We start from the raw sequence: 14289 nt of genomic DNA, 5'->3' as shown, positions 1-14289 counted from the left end.
TGATTTCAAATGTCATCATACAGACAAATTTTGTTGTTTTTTCCGCATTTTCGTTACCGCAATGTGTTCATGACTGGATTTGGGTTCTTTGACATGGAAATATTTATAATTAAAAAATAAAAAAAAAATAAACATGCTTAAAATAATTTTATAGGAAATATTTTAAATCCTCTAAAAATAATGGTTATAGTAAGTTCAGGCCTTAATCTTATATGTGCAAAAAAATGGGCTTCGAGGGCTTTTTAAAAAAAATCTCATGCTGGACGCCTTTTAAGTCTGGATTTCGTGAGAATCACCCAACTGTGTTTGCATTTTGTCCCTGAAAAAAGTCATAATACTTTCTTTTCGGCTGACATTTTGGTTCACTGTAAAAAAAACGGTCAAAAGACTGGCAGCAGTGGCTGCCAAAACAATATCCAAAAATAATAATTTTACAGATTTTTTTCTTTAAAAGTCTCTCCAACCACTATGCCATGATGCATTGGACAACACAAAGCTTTCTAGAACCTCTCATACTTTTAATATAACGAACTACACATTTATTTACAGATTTTTAATGTACATTTTATATGAATTTGTATTTAATTTCAGAAAAAATACTGTATTAATTATATAGGATTTCCTGTATAAAAACATTGATTTTCTTTATTTTGTCATTAATGACATAATCCTTAAAGAGCTCATGGTCCGATTCACGTCTTCACACATTTCCTTTGGTGTGTGAGTGTGTATTAATACGTTAACGATATGCAAAAGGTACAAACCCCAAAGTAAACGATGATGCGAGTTATCGTCTCCAACAAAAATCTCTTTTCTTGGACTACAACAAATACACGGATTGTAGGCAACAGCTACTTCCTGGGCTTGTTGACATAGACAAGACCGACATGACATAGCCTGATTTCACGAGAATTCGTACATATTTTACGAGTTGGCTAATTCGTATGAATTCATACGAAGTTAATCATGCAAAAACGTACAATTCTCATAAAAAAACAACAACGAAACCCAACCCCTAACCCCAACGTCACAGGGGTTAAGGCAAATCGTACAAAAACCTAAGAATGTGGTCTTATGAATTAATCCGAATTAGCCAACTTGTGTAACTCCTGTTAGCATTGCATTGTGAACAAATCTTTCAAACATGGTAAGGAGCGTCACATTTCCGGCTGACGTCAGAGGTATTCAGGCCAATCACAACGTACAGATTAGCTAGCCAATCAGTGACACAGAGCTTTGTACAAAATCAGTGCCTTTCAGGAAGACAGTGAAATCTGGAGCTACAATAATGAACAGTATGTGTAAAATAATGTGTTTTTGAACTATAAACCAAGCAAGCACATTGTATTATACCAAATACACAAAATAACCTTGTTTTTTAGCAATGAAATAGGAGCACTTACAAAGTTTTAATTATAATTTTAAATAATGGTAAACTACTGTAAAAATTAGTAACTGTTCGTAAAAATAGGATCTTTTTTAATTAGGTCCACTGTCTTGGTTTTCTCAGCTTGTGCTGAAAGTTTTCTTTTCATTTTGTGTCACAAACTTATCCATTGTTAACTTTTATACCTGCTACCGCCTATACCGCCTCTCCACATAACATTTTTTGTTTCCGCCTCAACATTTCGATGTTAATTCATCCTTGTAGGCTATTGTTCTACTTGCCATTTTCTTCACAGTCTAATGTTGTTTTAAATAAGGCGTATGTTTATATGTGTCAATAAATGGTATAAATATAAAAATAAAGGAATGGAGATCACAAAAATGACACAATTTCCTCCCGTTTGTCACGCCCAACTATGTTCCTATTCCCACCAGTGGGGCCCGCCCCACCCTTTGAGAAACGCTGCCCTAAAGGTACATACTGCATATAAGTACCTTAACGGTACATTTTGGTACCAAAGAGTGCATATTATAGTGATACAAAATGTATACATATCTGTACATTTTTATAGCTTCTTATAAGAATTGCACATCATTTCTTCATACAAAACTAGACCTTAAAGCAGCCCGAATCATGATCCCCTAGTTTTCTGGAGGTCTTTTGCTCTTATACTTCTTTCTGTATTTAAAAAATACAATTAAGACAAAACACAATGGCAGTGATTCAGCATTTGAAAAATGTAAAAGTCTCATCCTATAATAAACCGACTTTGTAATGACTCACAAATACCTCAATGAATTCTTTAATTGACTGTATACCGTACCCTCCACCCTGCATTACAAATCACTTAATCCTGTCAATAGTTTCAAGTCTGATTCACTACAATAGGATTTTGGATATTGTTTGATTTTCATTACGTCACAATCTCAACTCACCCTTCTAGTCTTTGTCTATGATGTTTGTTTTGTGCCTCACATATTCACATACAGTCTTTAGTCATCTCATAAAGAGAGTGAAAATAATGAAAATAGACTTTTTTTTAGACTGTTTATATATTTTAGGTCTAAGCAGGTCTGGTTAAGCTGGTTTAACATCTGGCAAACGCAATTTCTTGATTTCAGAAGCAGTTCCAAGAATACTTCAAAGTAAACCAACATTAATAATAAAAATGTAAATGGTTATTGAGGGATACATTTGTACTGTAAATAACATCAGTGACTGTGTGTGTTTTGTCTTAATTGCATTTGACTGATAATACTGGATTTTTTTTGTACTCCACACCCCGGCTTATATTCCTGTTCTGAGGTGAGTCTCGCTATGTGTTTGTTTGGTGGGAATGAAGTGAACAGTATACAGAGGATTGTTGACTTTACATTAGTCATCTCTTTTACTTTCCATTAAGGTGTCCGATTGCATGTTGTGCATGGGCATCTTGGTATGCCGTAAGACCGCTATAAATGAAAGCGTTTCCCGCAGCATTGGAAAGTGTTTTTTAATGATTCAAAACATTGGTGGGTTGCATGGTAACTTTGCTTTGGCATGTCATGATACTTTGTTATGCCCAAAGCACCTCCTAGTTTCTACCTGGGGTTCACACCCTCACGAGAGTCCTCCCTCTCTTTAACTTCTCTTGATTTGGAGTTTATGAGCATATGCCTGGGATATTGTGACAACACGATTTGATCTTGTTCTGGATTTTATTACTAATAAGAAACATAATCTAAAAGATGAAAACAAATGCAGTGATCCGACTGATGTCACTGCTGGCGGTCTGTGTGTGCTCTGTACAAAGTAAGTGCATTTTAGCTTTTATTTAAAAAAATCTGTGATTTCTGTATATTTTCGCATTATTATTCTTAGTGTTTTTTTCTGTGTAAATATTGGATTTCTGCCCATGTCCGACAATGTTTTTTAAAAACAAAACCACATTTATTCCCCTTTCGTATAAATGTTTCAATAATCATTTCTGAATCTTTAATCATTATCTAGATTTGTCATTTCCATGTCCACACATTTCCTATTTTATTTTTATTATAAACTATCAGAAAAAGGTACAAAAGCTGTCACTGGGGCGGCGGTACTCTTTCAAAAAGTACAACTTTGTATCTCATATTAGTATCTCAAATAGGCTTCAAAGATACATATTAAATGGTACCTTACTATCTCAGTGACAGTGTTTATACCTTTATTTTTGACAGTCTATATATATGTGACCCCCAGTCTGTGAACTAATTTTTGGTAATTTGCTGTTTTTCTATAAAATCATCCTACATAATGTAAAGAACATTTTGTGAAAATATAATCTTGATATTTTAATTTTGACAGTAATTTTGACTGAGGAGTTGTATGCCTGATCTTACGAATTTCCATGAGATAGTCACAGATTTTTTTGCTCATTTTTCTGTAGCATTCTCACGGATTGGTTACTCAACTGTTTTGTCCTTTTTTCTTACCATTGTCGCTTCGGTTTAGGGTTAGATTTACATGAAATGACATCCTTATCCAAATCCAACTCTAACCCCAACCCCAGGCGACAATTGTTTAAAGTTTAGAAAATATAAAAGAATAAATCTGAAAAAATAGTATAAACCAATACTTAAAGTGACATACTAACGCAAACACTAAATCTAACCCTAAATCGAAGCGAAAATGGTTTGAGTATGGTAAGGGCAGTTGAGTGACCGATCCGTGAGAATGACACGAAAAAAGACAGTCCGTAGCAGGGCCACGGCAAAATGCGGAGATCCGTGGGAATGCCACAGAAAAATTAGCGAAGCATTTTGTGACTATCCCACGGAACTTTGTGAGATCACGTTGACACAGTGGTTGAACTTGGTACCGCAGTATAAATTCAAAATATTGAAGATATTTTTCCATTCCCCCTCTTGGGTTGCCAGACACATACAGAAGCGGAACCACACTGTAAAAAATACCTTAAAAAATGCCTCAACATTTTTTGTTGAATCAACTCGGAAGTCATTTTAACTTATTATTATTTATCTTGACTAGAGATGAGTTGTTATTATAACTACAGGTGAGTTGTTATAACTTATAAAATTAAGTTGACTTTTCTCAACTATATTTTATAAGCTGTGACAACTCATCTCTGTTAACATGACTTGTAAATCTGAGTTGATTTAACAAAAAATATTAAGGCAGCAAAGTTTTTTTTACAGGGAAAGCAGCATGTTAATTTGCTCAATTTTACGTTTGCAATATTTTTGTTGCAAATTACAAATCCGCTCGTGTGGAACTCAATCTGCGACTAATTTTGGACGTTGTGACTACCTTGGCTAATTCATATTAATTCATTAAGTTTTGATATGATTTGCCTTGACACCTGTGATGGGGTTAGGTGCGGGTTAAGGGTGGGGTTTCGTAAAATATGTACGATTTCTCGTCAGATCAGGCTGGCTATCCCGGAAGTTGGTTAGGATGGTTCTCTTGCGAAAAAGCCCATTCATTTTATTCAATTCAATTCAATTCGATTCAATCAATTTTATTTATATAGCACTTTTCACAATTGTTTAATTTTTTCAAAGCAGCTTTACATTAATAGACACAGGAAAAAAACACAGACAAATCATAAAACATAAGCAGCACAGAATGCAGCGAGATTAACCATACAAGCGAGCGTAGTAAAAATGTAACGTATGGGTCTTAAGTTAAACCAATGACAGCAGACTCTCCAGTGGTTGAATAAACCCCCTAGGAGAAAAACCCTGTGGGCGAAAAGTCCTAGGGCCTGAAAAAAACCCTTGGGAGAGATCCAGACTGATTCTATATTACCCATAGACTTTTGTATAATCCCATAGACTTTTGTATAATCCCATAGACTTTTGTATAATCCCATAGACTTTTGTATAATCCCATAGACTTTTGTATAATCCCATAGATTTTTGGATTATCGCAAAAAATAAGCTCTATGTTTAACAAAAGTTTATGACACTTTGTCCAACAAGTTAGTCTTCACAGATGAACTCAACTTTTATGAAATTTAAAGTCAAAATTCAGCTTTTTATATTTCTAGTAAACGCATTTACCCCTTAAAATTCGTAACATTTGTATTTATCTGTGAAGATGAACTTGTTGGACAAAACATGTAAGTGCTTATTTTTTTGCACTAAATCCAAAAGTCTAGGGTTGACCTACAAAAATACATCATCCCCGCAGCACTCTAAATATACAAATTTATTATAGTTTATTATTTAGTATCTCCTTAAAAAAACGTATGAAAAGCTTATCGCATGAATGTGACACTTCCACCTGACAGCAACATCGTTCTCATTCAACACATTATGAGTTATTCGACAAAAGTACAAATCACAATAAACATTCATTATTCACATTTATGTATATATATAACTAACTCATATTCCTATTTCATATTTTTATAACATTCAAAAATCATTTCTTTAAATCTTTTCCTAAATTGTTTTATATTTTGACATTTCTTAAGCTTCTCATTTAGGTTATTCCACAGTTTCACCCCTTGTATGGAAACACAAAAACTTTTCTTCCTACTATGTACCATTGGTAATATGAAATTTAATTTTCCTCTCAACATGTACCCTCCTTCTCTCCAAGTAAATAATTTCTGTACGTTTTGAGGTAAATCATTACACTTTGCCCTATATAGAATTTGCACAGTCTGTAACTCCACCAAATCTTTAAATTTTAGTAATTAAGACTCCATAGAAAATATATTAGTATGTTCCCTATAACCCGCCCCATGAATGATCCGTAAAACTCTCTTCTGTAAAATAACAAGTGGCTGAAGTGTTGTTATATAATTATTTCCCCATATTTCCACACAATAAGTAAAGTATGGCAAAACTAATGAACAATAAAGCATACGTAAAGACTTTTGATTCAAAAATGGTCTTGCTCTACCAATTATTGCTATACTCCTTGAAACCTTACTTCTAACATAACTAATGTGTGATTTCCAGTTCACTTTATTGTCAATAATAACTCCTAAAAATTTTATTTCATTAACCTTTTCAATTACCACTCCATTCATCTTGATTTCAATTTGCAAATTATTTCGACCGTTTTACTTGATGGATGTGTGGATATAGATCATGGGTGCATGTGAGCCAAATCCACATTCAGCTATGGTGCTGGGATTATCAAAACAAATGTTTTTTTTTTTTTTTAGAGAGATTTATTGCATTTGTACCAGCTATTATGGCAACCCCTAACTGCAAAAATGATGCCGGTCTTTCTGGATTCCATAAGAAACATTAACAGTCAAAACGGCACACCCGTGTCACTCTCAATATGACTACTATTTACCGGAAGTCTTACACAAAGAACTGAAAGATGGCATAGCACAAAAATATAATTTGTATTGTATTTGATTCTTTTGTGTTAATAGTCAAATCTGTTTGACTAAATTAAATGTCCTATTAATCAGGTGAAGCAAATGACACTTACATTTTTTGTCAATGATCCACTATAGTAAAACACTAAAGAGTTTACACTGACAAGACTGAACCTGTGCTTTTCATTCCTTACCCAGTGTCTTTTACAACAAAACACCTGTACCGTAATTACAACATTCAGGGTTGGTGTAGGTGTTACCCAATCTGTTTTCTCTATGACAGGTGTTTGTGAAACAGATTGAAACCTCTTTATTGTTCAATGTATTCAGTTGAGAACAATGGGAGCCCCCCCAAAAAATGCTTTGCAAACTTTTTGTCACTTTTGTTACAGGTCAGACTCCCGAGGTCACCCCAGCTGATCTGCAAGCCAAAATCACCACCAACTCTGTAATACTGAAACAGCCACACTGTTATTTTAATAATACATGTCCGAGCTGTGACATATGGCTGGTGCCTTCACTGAGCTCAGGTAAAACTATGACAAATAATTATTTACTGTAAATGTGTGAATAAATAATTAAGGAATGAATAAAGGGGTCTGCTAAGTTTTCCGGAAGGGAATGAACGCATGCACTGTCAGAAAAACATGGTCAGTAAATGGTCCCAAGCTGACACTGGAGCAGAAGCCTACACCTTCAAAAAAAATATGCACCATTTAGGTACACTTTTGGTAGAAATATGTCCCTTTGAGATACTCTTTAGGTCTTAAAAAGAGGACAATCCCCAATGACAGCTAGGGACCATATTTTGATCCTTTATTTCTGACAGTGTGCATGTCATTGAAAATCTAAATATATGAGTCCCTTTAATACAAATCTCATATTAAATTGAAATGAATAAAATAACATAATACTTTTATTATAAACATCTTTTGTTGTAATTTATTCTAGCAACTAGCACCTTTGATGCGGATCTCACAAACAGCAACATCCTCAGTCTGTCACCGTACCCATCAGCATTCAACACTGCAGCATCCAAAAACTACTTTCTGACCAGAGTTGGACCTCTGTCGGCCTTCCCATGTAATGCATCCTCAGACGCTCTTTACTTTGTAGTTGGAGCCGATGGGAACTGTGGTACTGTCAACTGTAATGGAGCATTGCCTACTGGATCTATTGTGGGGTAAGACTTAAAGTCAAGCAGTCCATAACCTTTTATTTATTTGATTCATGTTACAGATACAATGTTTACAATAACGTGTTTCATCATAACCTACACTGTCCAAAGAAATGGACAAAAATGTTCCCAAGCTGTCTGGGGCTAATATGTACCATTTTTAGATATACATTTGGTGCTAATCTGTGCATTTGTGGTGCTAATTCGCACTCTTTGTCAACAATATGAGCTACTAATATGAACTTAATTGTTGCAAAGGTGTACTTTGTAAAAGGGTATCGCCCCGGTGACAGCAAGGGACCATTTTTTGACAATTAATATTAAATGTTACCGCTAATGCACTGTAAGCTTTAGTAATCCATTCACATATAAACACTAAAATATTAATAAAAAATTATCAACGTTTATTCATAAATAAATAAATTGACCATACGATGACCATTTTTCCCCGCACGCTTCCTATCTAGGAGGCGTCCGGGAAAAATGGTACGTATGGTCACCCTATAAATAAATATTAATAAAAATGTTAATAAAATTAAAGGTGCAGTCAGGGAGTTTTAGCGGCATCTAGTGGTGGGACTGTAAATCGCAACCAATGGCTCAGTCCATAGCTGTGTCCCAATTCAAGGGCTGGGACCTTATAAGCATGGGACCTTAAAGATGAGCACTCGGTCTTTCAAGGTGGCAGCCTCAGAAGTTCGCGAAGAGAATTGAAATGAGACGGTCTAACCTTCGGACGACCCATAATTGGCGTCACCTGCTGCACGCGCCTGTCAGCAGGACATAGCGGAAACGTTTCTGACTTATTAAAATAAATATGAAATCAGAAAAATATAAATTTAGTTTAGAAAATATGACACGTTTAAGTATATTAAACTATTCAAAAGTATATTAAATTAATCATCTTTAGAAATATATGCATCATAAAAATAATAATATTAACACAAAACATAACTTATAATACTAAAACAGTGACAAACTTTTTTTTGATAAATACACACTTTTATTTAATGAACGTTTTAATTGTTTACTTTAGAATATCCAGCCGTTATATGCAGCCGTTGCAGGCGCGCAATGAATCTTGGGATATCCTCGGCTGTTAAGTTTCCGTTCGTTCTATCCTTAACATCGCGGAGAAATGAGGACGCATTTTGAGGCTTCATTCTAAGCATCCTTTGAATTGGGACGTCCTTACCAGCTTCAAGTCGCGCTGCTGTGACGCAATCGGTCTTAAAATACGTCCTTAGAAGGTCGCAGCCTTTGAATTGGGACACAGCCCAAGGCTGCGTCCGAAAACTAACTGAGGGTTCATACCAGACGCGAGTTCAATGATTTGCTTGAGTAGATAACATACAAAGTCAATGCAAAGACACGACCAGACGCGTCCTCGCATTGAGGCGATGCGAATGACACGATATGGGCGGCACGTTTGCCGCGAAAACACGCGCTATTAGCCTCAAACGCATCTTTGCCCAAGTTGAAAATATTCAACTCGAGCGAAAAATTTGCATGACACGAAGTTAAATCCCGCGAGTAATCTAGAGCGAGTAACGCGATGTCCCACGCTTGTTGTGTACGTGGCATTAGGCAGCTGACTTGTTGCCTCGCTGCCTCATGAGGCAATGACTTCGAAGGCATGAAAGAAAAACGCTTCAAACTTCAAACGTAGCGTGTTTGAAATATAAACAAAGAGCGCCTTTGAGATAACTAATCACATATTTGAAAACTATAATACTAATTTCTCGCTAGAAATGCAATTAAAAGGTGTAAAAAGTGAAAATATACATTTTTTACACTAAATTTGTGCTTTCTTAGCCGCCATTTAATTTTTTCGGACTCGACCAGGCTCGACCACATTCCCCATGCGCGCACACACATAGAATTGTGGGACAAGATCTCAGGAGTCAGGAAGTAAACCTAACATTGGGTTCGGACATGCCTTGATGCCATCCTGCCTCAGATAGGCAGCAATTTAGATTTTCGGACGCAGCACAAAGGTCCTCCATCCTTTTCGAATCACATAGTAAAGCTATGATAGCCGCCACAGGACAAACAAGTCATCGTTTGATGCTGCGTCCGAAACCGCCTACTTCCATACTATAAAGTAGGTGATAAGCAGTAGGCGAGGCGAGTAGTATGTCCGAATAGTATTCCAAAAAAGTATACAAAAGTACCTGGCTAATAACCTACTACTTCCAGTTAGATTTTGAAGTGTGCATACAACGGACACTTCACTATCCCATGATGCCCCGTGAGAGGAGTTATCCAATGAAAAAGAGGAGGCGTCGTTGGTGATGCAGCTGTTTTCGCGCTGGTATGACATGACGTGATGACGATGTATGTCATGTGATGTGTCAACATGGCGGATATAGTACCTCTGAATCTCATTCATACTACCAGGATTCATACTATTATACAGTACCTGCCGTTTTAATGGTCAGTAAGTAGGTACTTCATCTCATTCAGTACGTACCGTACAATATGCGGCTTCAGACGCAGCCTGAGAAAATTTATTGACAAAACGCGCTTTACAGAACAGTTGAGCTATTGTAGAAACATGATTGTGACTTTCATGTAAGGGGACCTGCGGTGTATGTATATAAAAACAGCACATTATAAGGTAATAAATATCATAGCCAAATTTCAATGATCTTTTTTATACATGCTTGCTGAGAATGGTTTACTAAAACTAAGTTACTGGGTTGTTCTTATTCACAATTTCTAGGTTGATAGAAACACTGGGGACTCAATTTTAGCACTTAAACATGGAAAAAGATTTTCGTGATATGTCCCCTTTAACTGTCCTGCAACTGTGTTTGCCTTGCAGATTCAAGTATCTTCTTGTCAATGGAAGCAGTATTATTACTACAACAAACTGGTCCCAAAACATCACTCTTGCCACACGTAAGAGTCCATATCAAGTATTTAAATTAACATCTGTCAGAAAAAAGGTACAAAATTGTACCTTTTCTGTCGCTGGGGTGGTACCCCTTAATTGTTCATTTTTGTACCTTTATATTGAAAACATACCCTAAGGACCTATTGTGTACCTTAAGGAACAATTTTGCACCAGTTAAATTTTAGGGGTAACTGTAACCAAAAAGGTACAAGATTGTATTATATTTAGTATACCTGTAAAGGTACAAAACTGAACCTTAGGGTACCGCCCCAGCGACAGAAAATGTACAGTTTTATCTTTTTCTTGCAGGGTAAACTGCTAAATAATATTAAAACATTTTAAATCTTAATACTCTGTTATACAGCGCAAAACTATCAAAACATTAGTGGTGCTTTTGCTGGAAGATCTGCTGCCATGGTTGTGATAACTGCCATCCTATGTGCGGCTGTGGGTCTACTTTTACTCTTATTCTTCATTATGCTCTGCGTAGTCTGGTGAGTAAATCTATTTCAATTCAGGAACTCTTTAAGGTTTTATTTGTTAACATAAGTTAAAGGCGGGGTGCATGATTTTTAAAAAAACACTGAAAGAGGGAGTCAGACCGAGTACCAAAACACACTTGTAGCCAATCAGCAGTAAAGGGCGTGTCTACTAACCAACATCATTGCCTGGGTTGCGTATGTGTGGGGCGGGTCTATCAAAAGAAGGTCCAGATTCTATTGGGGTAGGATGTCAACATTGGCTTTCAGAGATCATGCACCCTGCCTTTAATGCGTTAGTTAATACTTTCAGTTCATTTTAATTTCAGCATTACATTCAGTTGCAGGTGCCATTATTGCATTATTTATTTTTCACGATTTGTTTATTCTGGTCCTTGCATGGCAAAGCTAATATAGTTCAATTCTGATTCTCATTCAGCTGTAGAACGAATGACTCGAAGCAAATTACAGGTAAGAGCTCAATGCGTATACCCCGCTATGACACCCACAACCTACATGACCGAATGCATCCCTACGACAACCCTGCTTATGAAATGGAAAGACACACTGTCCCCGGAAAGACGCACACCATACGCCCTGTCAAGAACAGGAAATAATCCTGGTGCCATCGGACGGGGGCAGATGAGCCTACAAACACCATCACCGCAGCACAGAATCCTGGGCCACCCATTACTATGCAGTATTTAGTATGTCACATGGCAAAATAGAGGATGGCACTTAGATAGGCTATAATTATATTACTCAATATCATTACACTTTTTAAATTAAGGGTTCATAACAATACCATAGAACAACCATTTTTCCCCAAGTAACATTTCAGTCCAAAGAACCATTTTTTAAAAACCATTTTCAATATAAAAAACCTTTTCTACAACAGAAGGTACTGTGCATGTTAAAGGTGGTTTATAAAGCCCAAAAAAACTTTTAGGAAACTTTTTTAAAGGTGTAGTTGTAAGATAAAATAAAGATAAGTTAAAATGAAGAAATTAGCTGATGGCACATAATATTTTGTTCGTGTTACTTTGCTGTCTGTCTATCAAAAGCTCTTTCAAAAGACACTCCCATGTAAACACAGATGACTTCAGATCTGTGTCCTCTCTGTACTGTTTACTGTACACTGTTAAAAATAAAGGTGCGACAAATGGTTCATCGCATTTATGCCATGAGGTTTTAAAACTTTTTGGTCAGCCAACCGCCCACCTAAATTATTTATTTAAAGTACTCCCTGAGATTTGAAGTAAATGTTTTTATATTCAATAGCACATATGCATGTTTCACTTCATACACATTTATTTTTTATCAGTTTTAAAGTTTTTTTTTGTAGTATTTTACATAGTTATTGTTACCTGTTATTGGACCTTCATGGTAATACATAAAACATACAGTATAGGCTATTTTTCTGATGTGTAATGGTCATATGACATGCAAATTAAATAAATAAAATATATCGTTTTATTTTATTTTATTTTATTTTGTTTTGTTTTGTTTTGTTTTGTTTTGTTTTGTTTTGTTTTGTTTAATTTTATTTAATTTTATTTAATTTTATTTTATTTTATTTTATTTTATTTTATTTTATTTTATTTTATTTTATTTTATTTTATTTTATTTTATTTTATTTTATTTTATTTTGTAATTTTTTTCATTGACTCCTGCACCCCAGTTTTGCAAACCCTGCTATAAAAGAACCATTTTTGGTTCCCTAAAAAACATTTCAGTCAAAGATGATTAAAATTATAATTTTTCATACATATTTATAGTCTAAATTTATAGTCTTTGCTGAAAGAAAATGGTTTCTTCTGATATTAAAGGTTTTTTATGGAACCAAATTTTTCTATTGCATCCTGTAGCACCTTTGTTTTTAATAGTGTATGTGGTAGAATTTAAATGTATTTGTAATCATAATCTATTCAATGTTTCTGTAAAGTTTTAATAGTTACTTCAATATCTTCAAATATTCTTAAAATGCCCATGCAATTATATTGAGTGCATTCACTAGATGGCGCTGTTTAGTAGCCCAGTTTACTGTAATACAATGTGTAAATTATGTATGGATGGATTTATGTTATAGTAAGATTACTTTGAACATAATCAACATCATTTATGGCCCAGGATGTTTATATTACAAACTTTGAACAAATGTCAAGGTGTTTTTTGATTTTCATGTTTTCTTTTGCTGTCTAAAGTTTGATGACTTTGAACATATACATATATATATATCTGTATAGTAGTTATCATCCAAGATCATGTCTGTGACATCAAGGGCAATTGTAAAACTAGTTTTCCGTTAAATTATGTTTTTCCGTTAAAGAACCTTCTTGATATCAGCTTGAATAAAATGGTGATACTTATTTCTAATTTCAAAGACTTATAAACTTACACTGTAAAAAATAAAAAGTTGACTTAACTTAAAATTTCAAGGCAACTTGCTGCACAGCTTTTTTGAGTTTACTCAACTCTTGGATGATGTAGTTCACCTAACTCAATTTACTGAGTAATGTCAACTTAAACCAACAAGTCGAACCAACTTAACTGATTAGGTAATAAGCAAATTTCTATGTTTACTCAACTAGTGACTAAGTTGGGTAAAGAGTAATTTAGTATATCCAAATTCAACTAATTCAGACCATTGTTTTTTTTTTTAATTGCTTGTTCAGATTACTCAGTTTGGCAAGTTGGGTGAACGAATTGGACAAAAACTTATATATCTAAATCCAGTCAACAAAATAATATTTGTTAGCTGAATGTTATGCTTTTTTCATTCAGTGAACACAAAATAATGAATTGATGCCCTTCAACAAAGAAATCTTTGTTCAAGTTACTTACTTTTCTTTGTTGAATGAACATTTTAAAGTTGGATTTTTTACAGTGTATAAAGACAATAAACATATTTCACATTATCACAAACATATTTGATAACATCTACGTCTCATAAGCTGGAGGATAAACCCAGTAATTTATAGCAACAATTACTGTGAGCTATGTTCTCATTTGAGATACAGT

The 14289-nt window shown here is 34.8% G+C and overlaps 1 protein-coding gene across 1 annotated transcript; it reads left to right on the top strand.

The window, feature by feature from the left end:
* The first annotated feature begins 3002 nt into the window (after window positions 1-3002).
* upk3b (uroplakin 3b) lies at window positions 3003-11995 on the top strand. The gene is made up of 6 exons (XM_055200541.2): window positions 3003-3178; window positions 7106-7243; window positions 7665-7896; window positions 10718-10794; window positions 11154-11283; window positions 11708-11995. Exons 1-6 carry the CDS (start codon window positions 3115-3117, stop codon window positions 11883-11885), a joined length of 819 nt encoding a protein of 272 aa, XP_055056516.2. The 5' UTR covers window positions 3003-3114; the 3' UTR covers window positions 11886-11995.
* The last annotated feature ends 2294 nt before the right edge of the window (window positions 11996-14289 follow it).

This window comes from Misgurnus anguillicaudatus, chromosome 22 (genome assembly GCF_027580225.2).
Source record: "Misgurnus anguillicaudatus chromosome 22, ASM2758022v2, whole genome shotgun sequence".
NCBI lineage: Eukaryota > Metazoa > Chordata > Actinopteri > Cypriniformes > Cobitidae > Misgurnus > Misgurnus anguillicaudatus.
The sequence above is the reverse complement of the archived record's forward strand: the minus strand, read 5'-3'. Positions and strand labels throughout refer to the sequence as shown.

Excerpts from the sequence above, each read along its gene's own strand:
- upk3b (XM_055200541.2), top strand. The coding sequence starts at position 3,115 with ATGAAAACAAATGCAGTGATCCGACTGATGTCACTGCTGGCGGTCTGT. Across the intron at positions 3,179-7,105 it reads CTGTGTGTGCTCTGTACAAA|GTCAGACTCCCGAGGTCACC; the intron begins GTAAGTGCATTT and ends CTTTTGTTACAG. Across the intron at positions 10,795-11,153 it reads AAACATCACTCTTGCCACAC|CGCAAAACTATCAAAACATT; the intron begins GTAAGAGTCCAT and ends TCTGTTATACAG.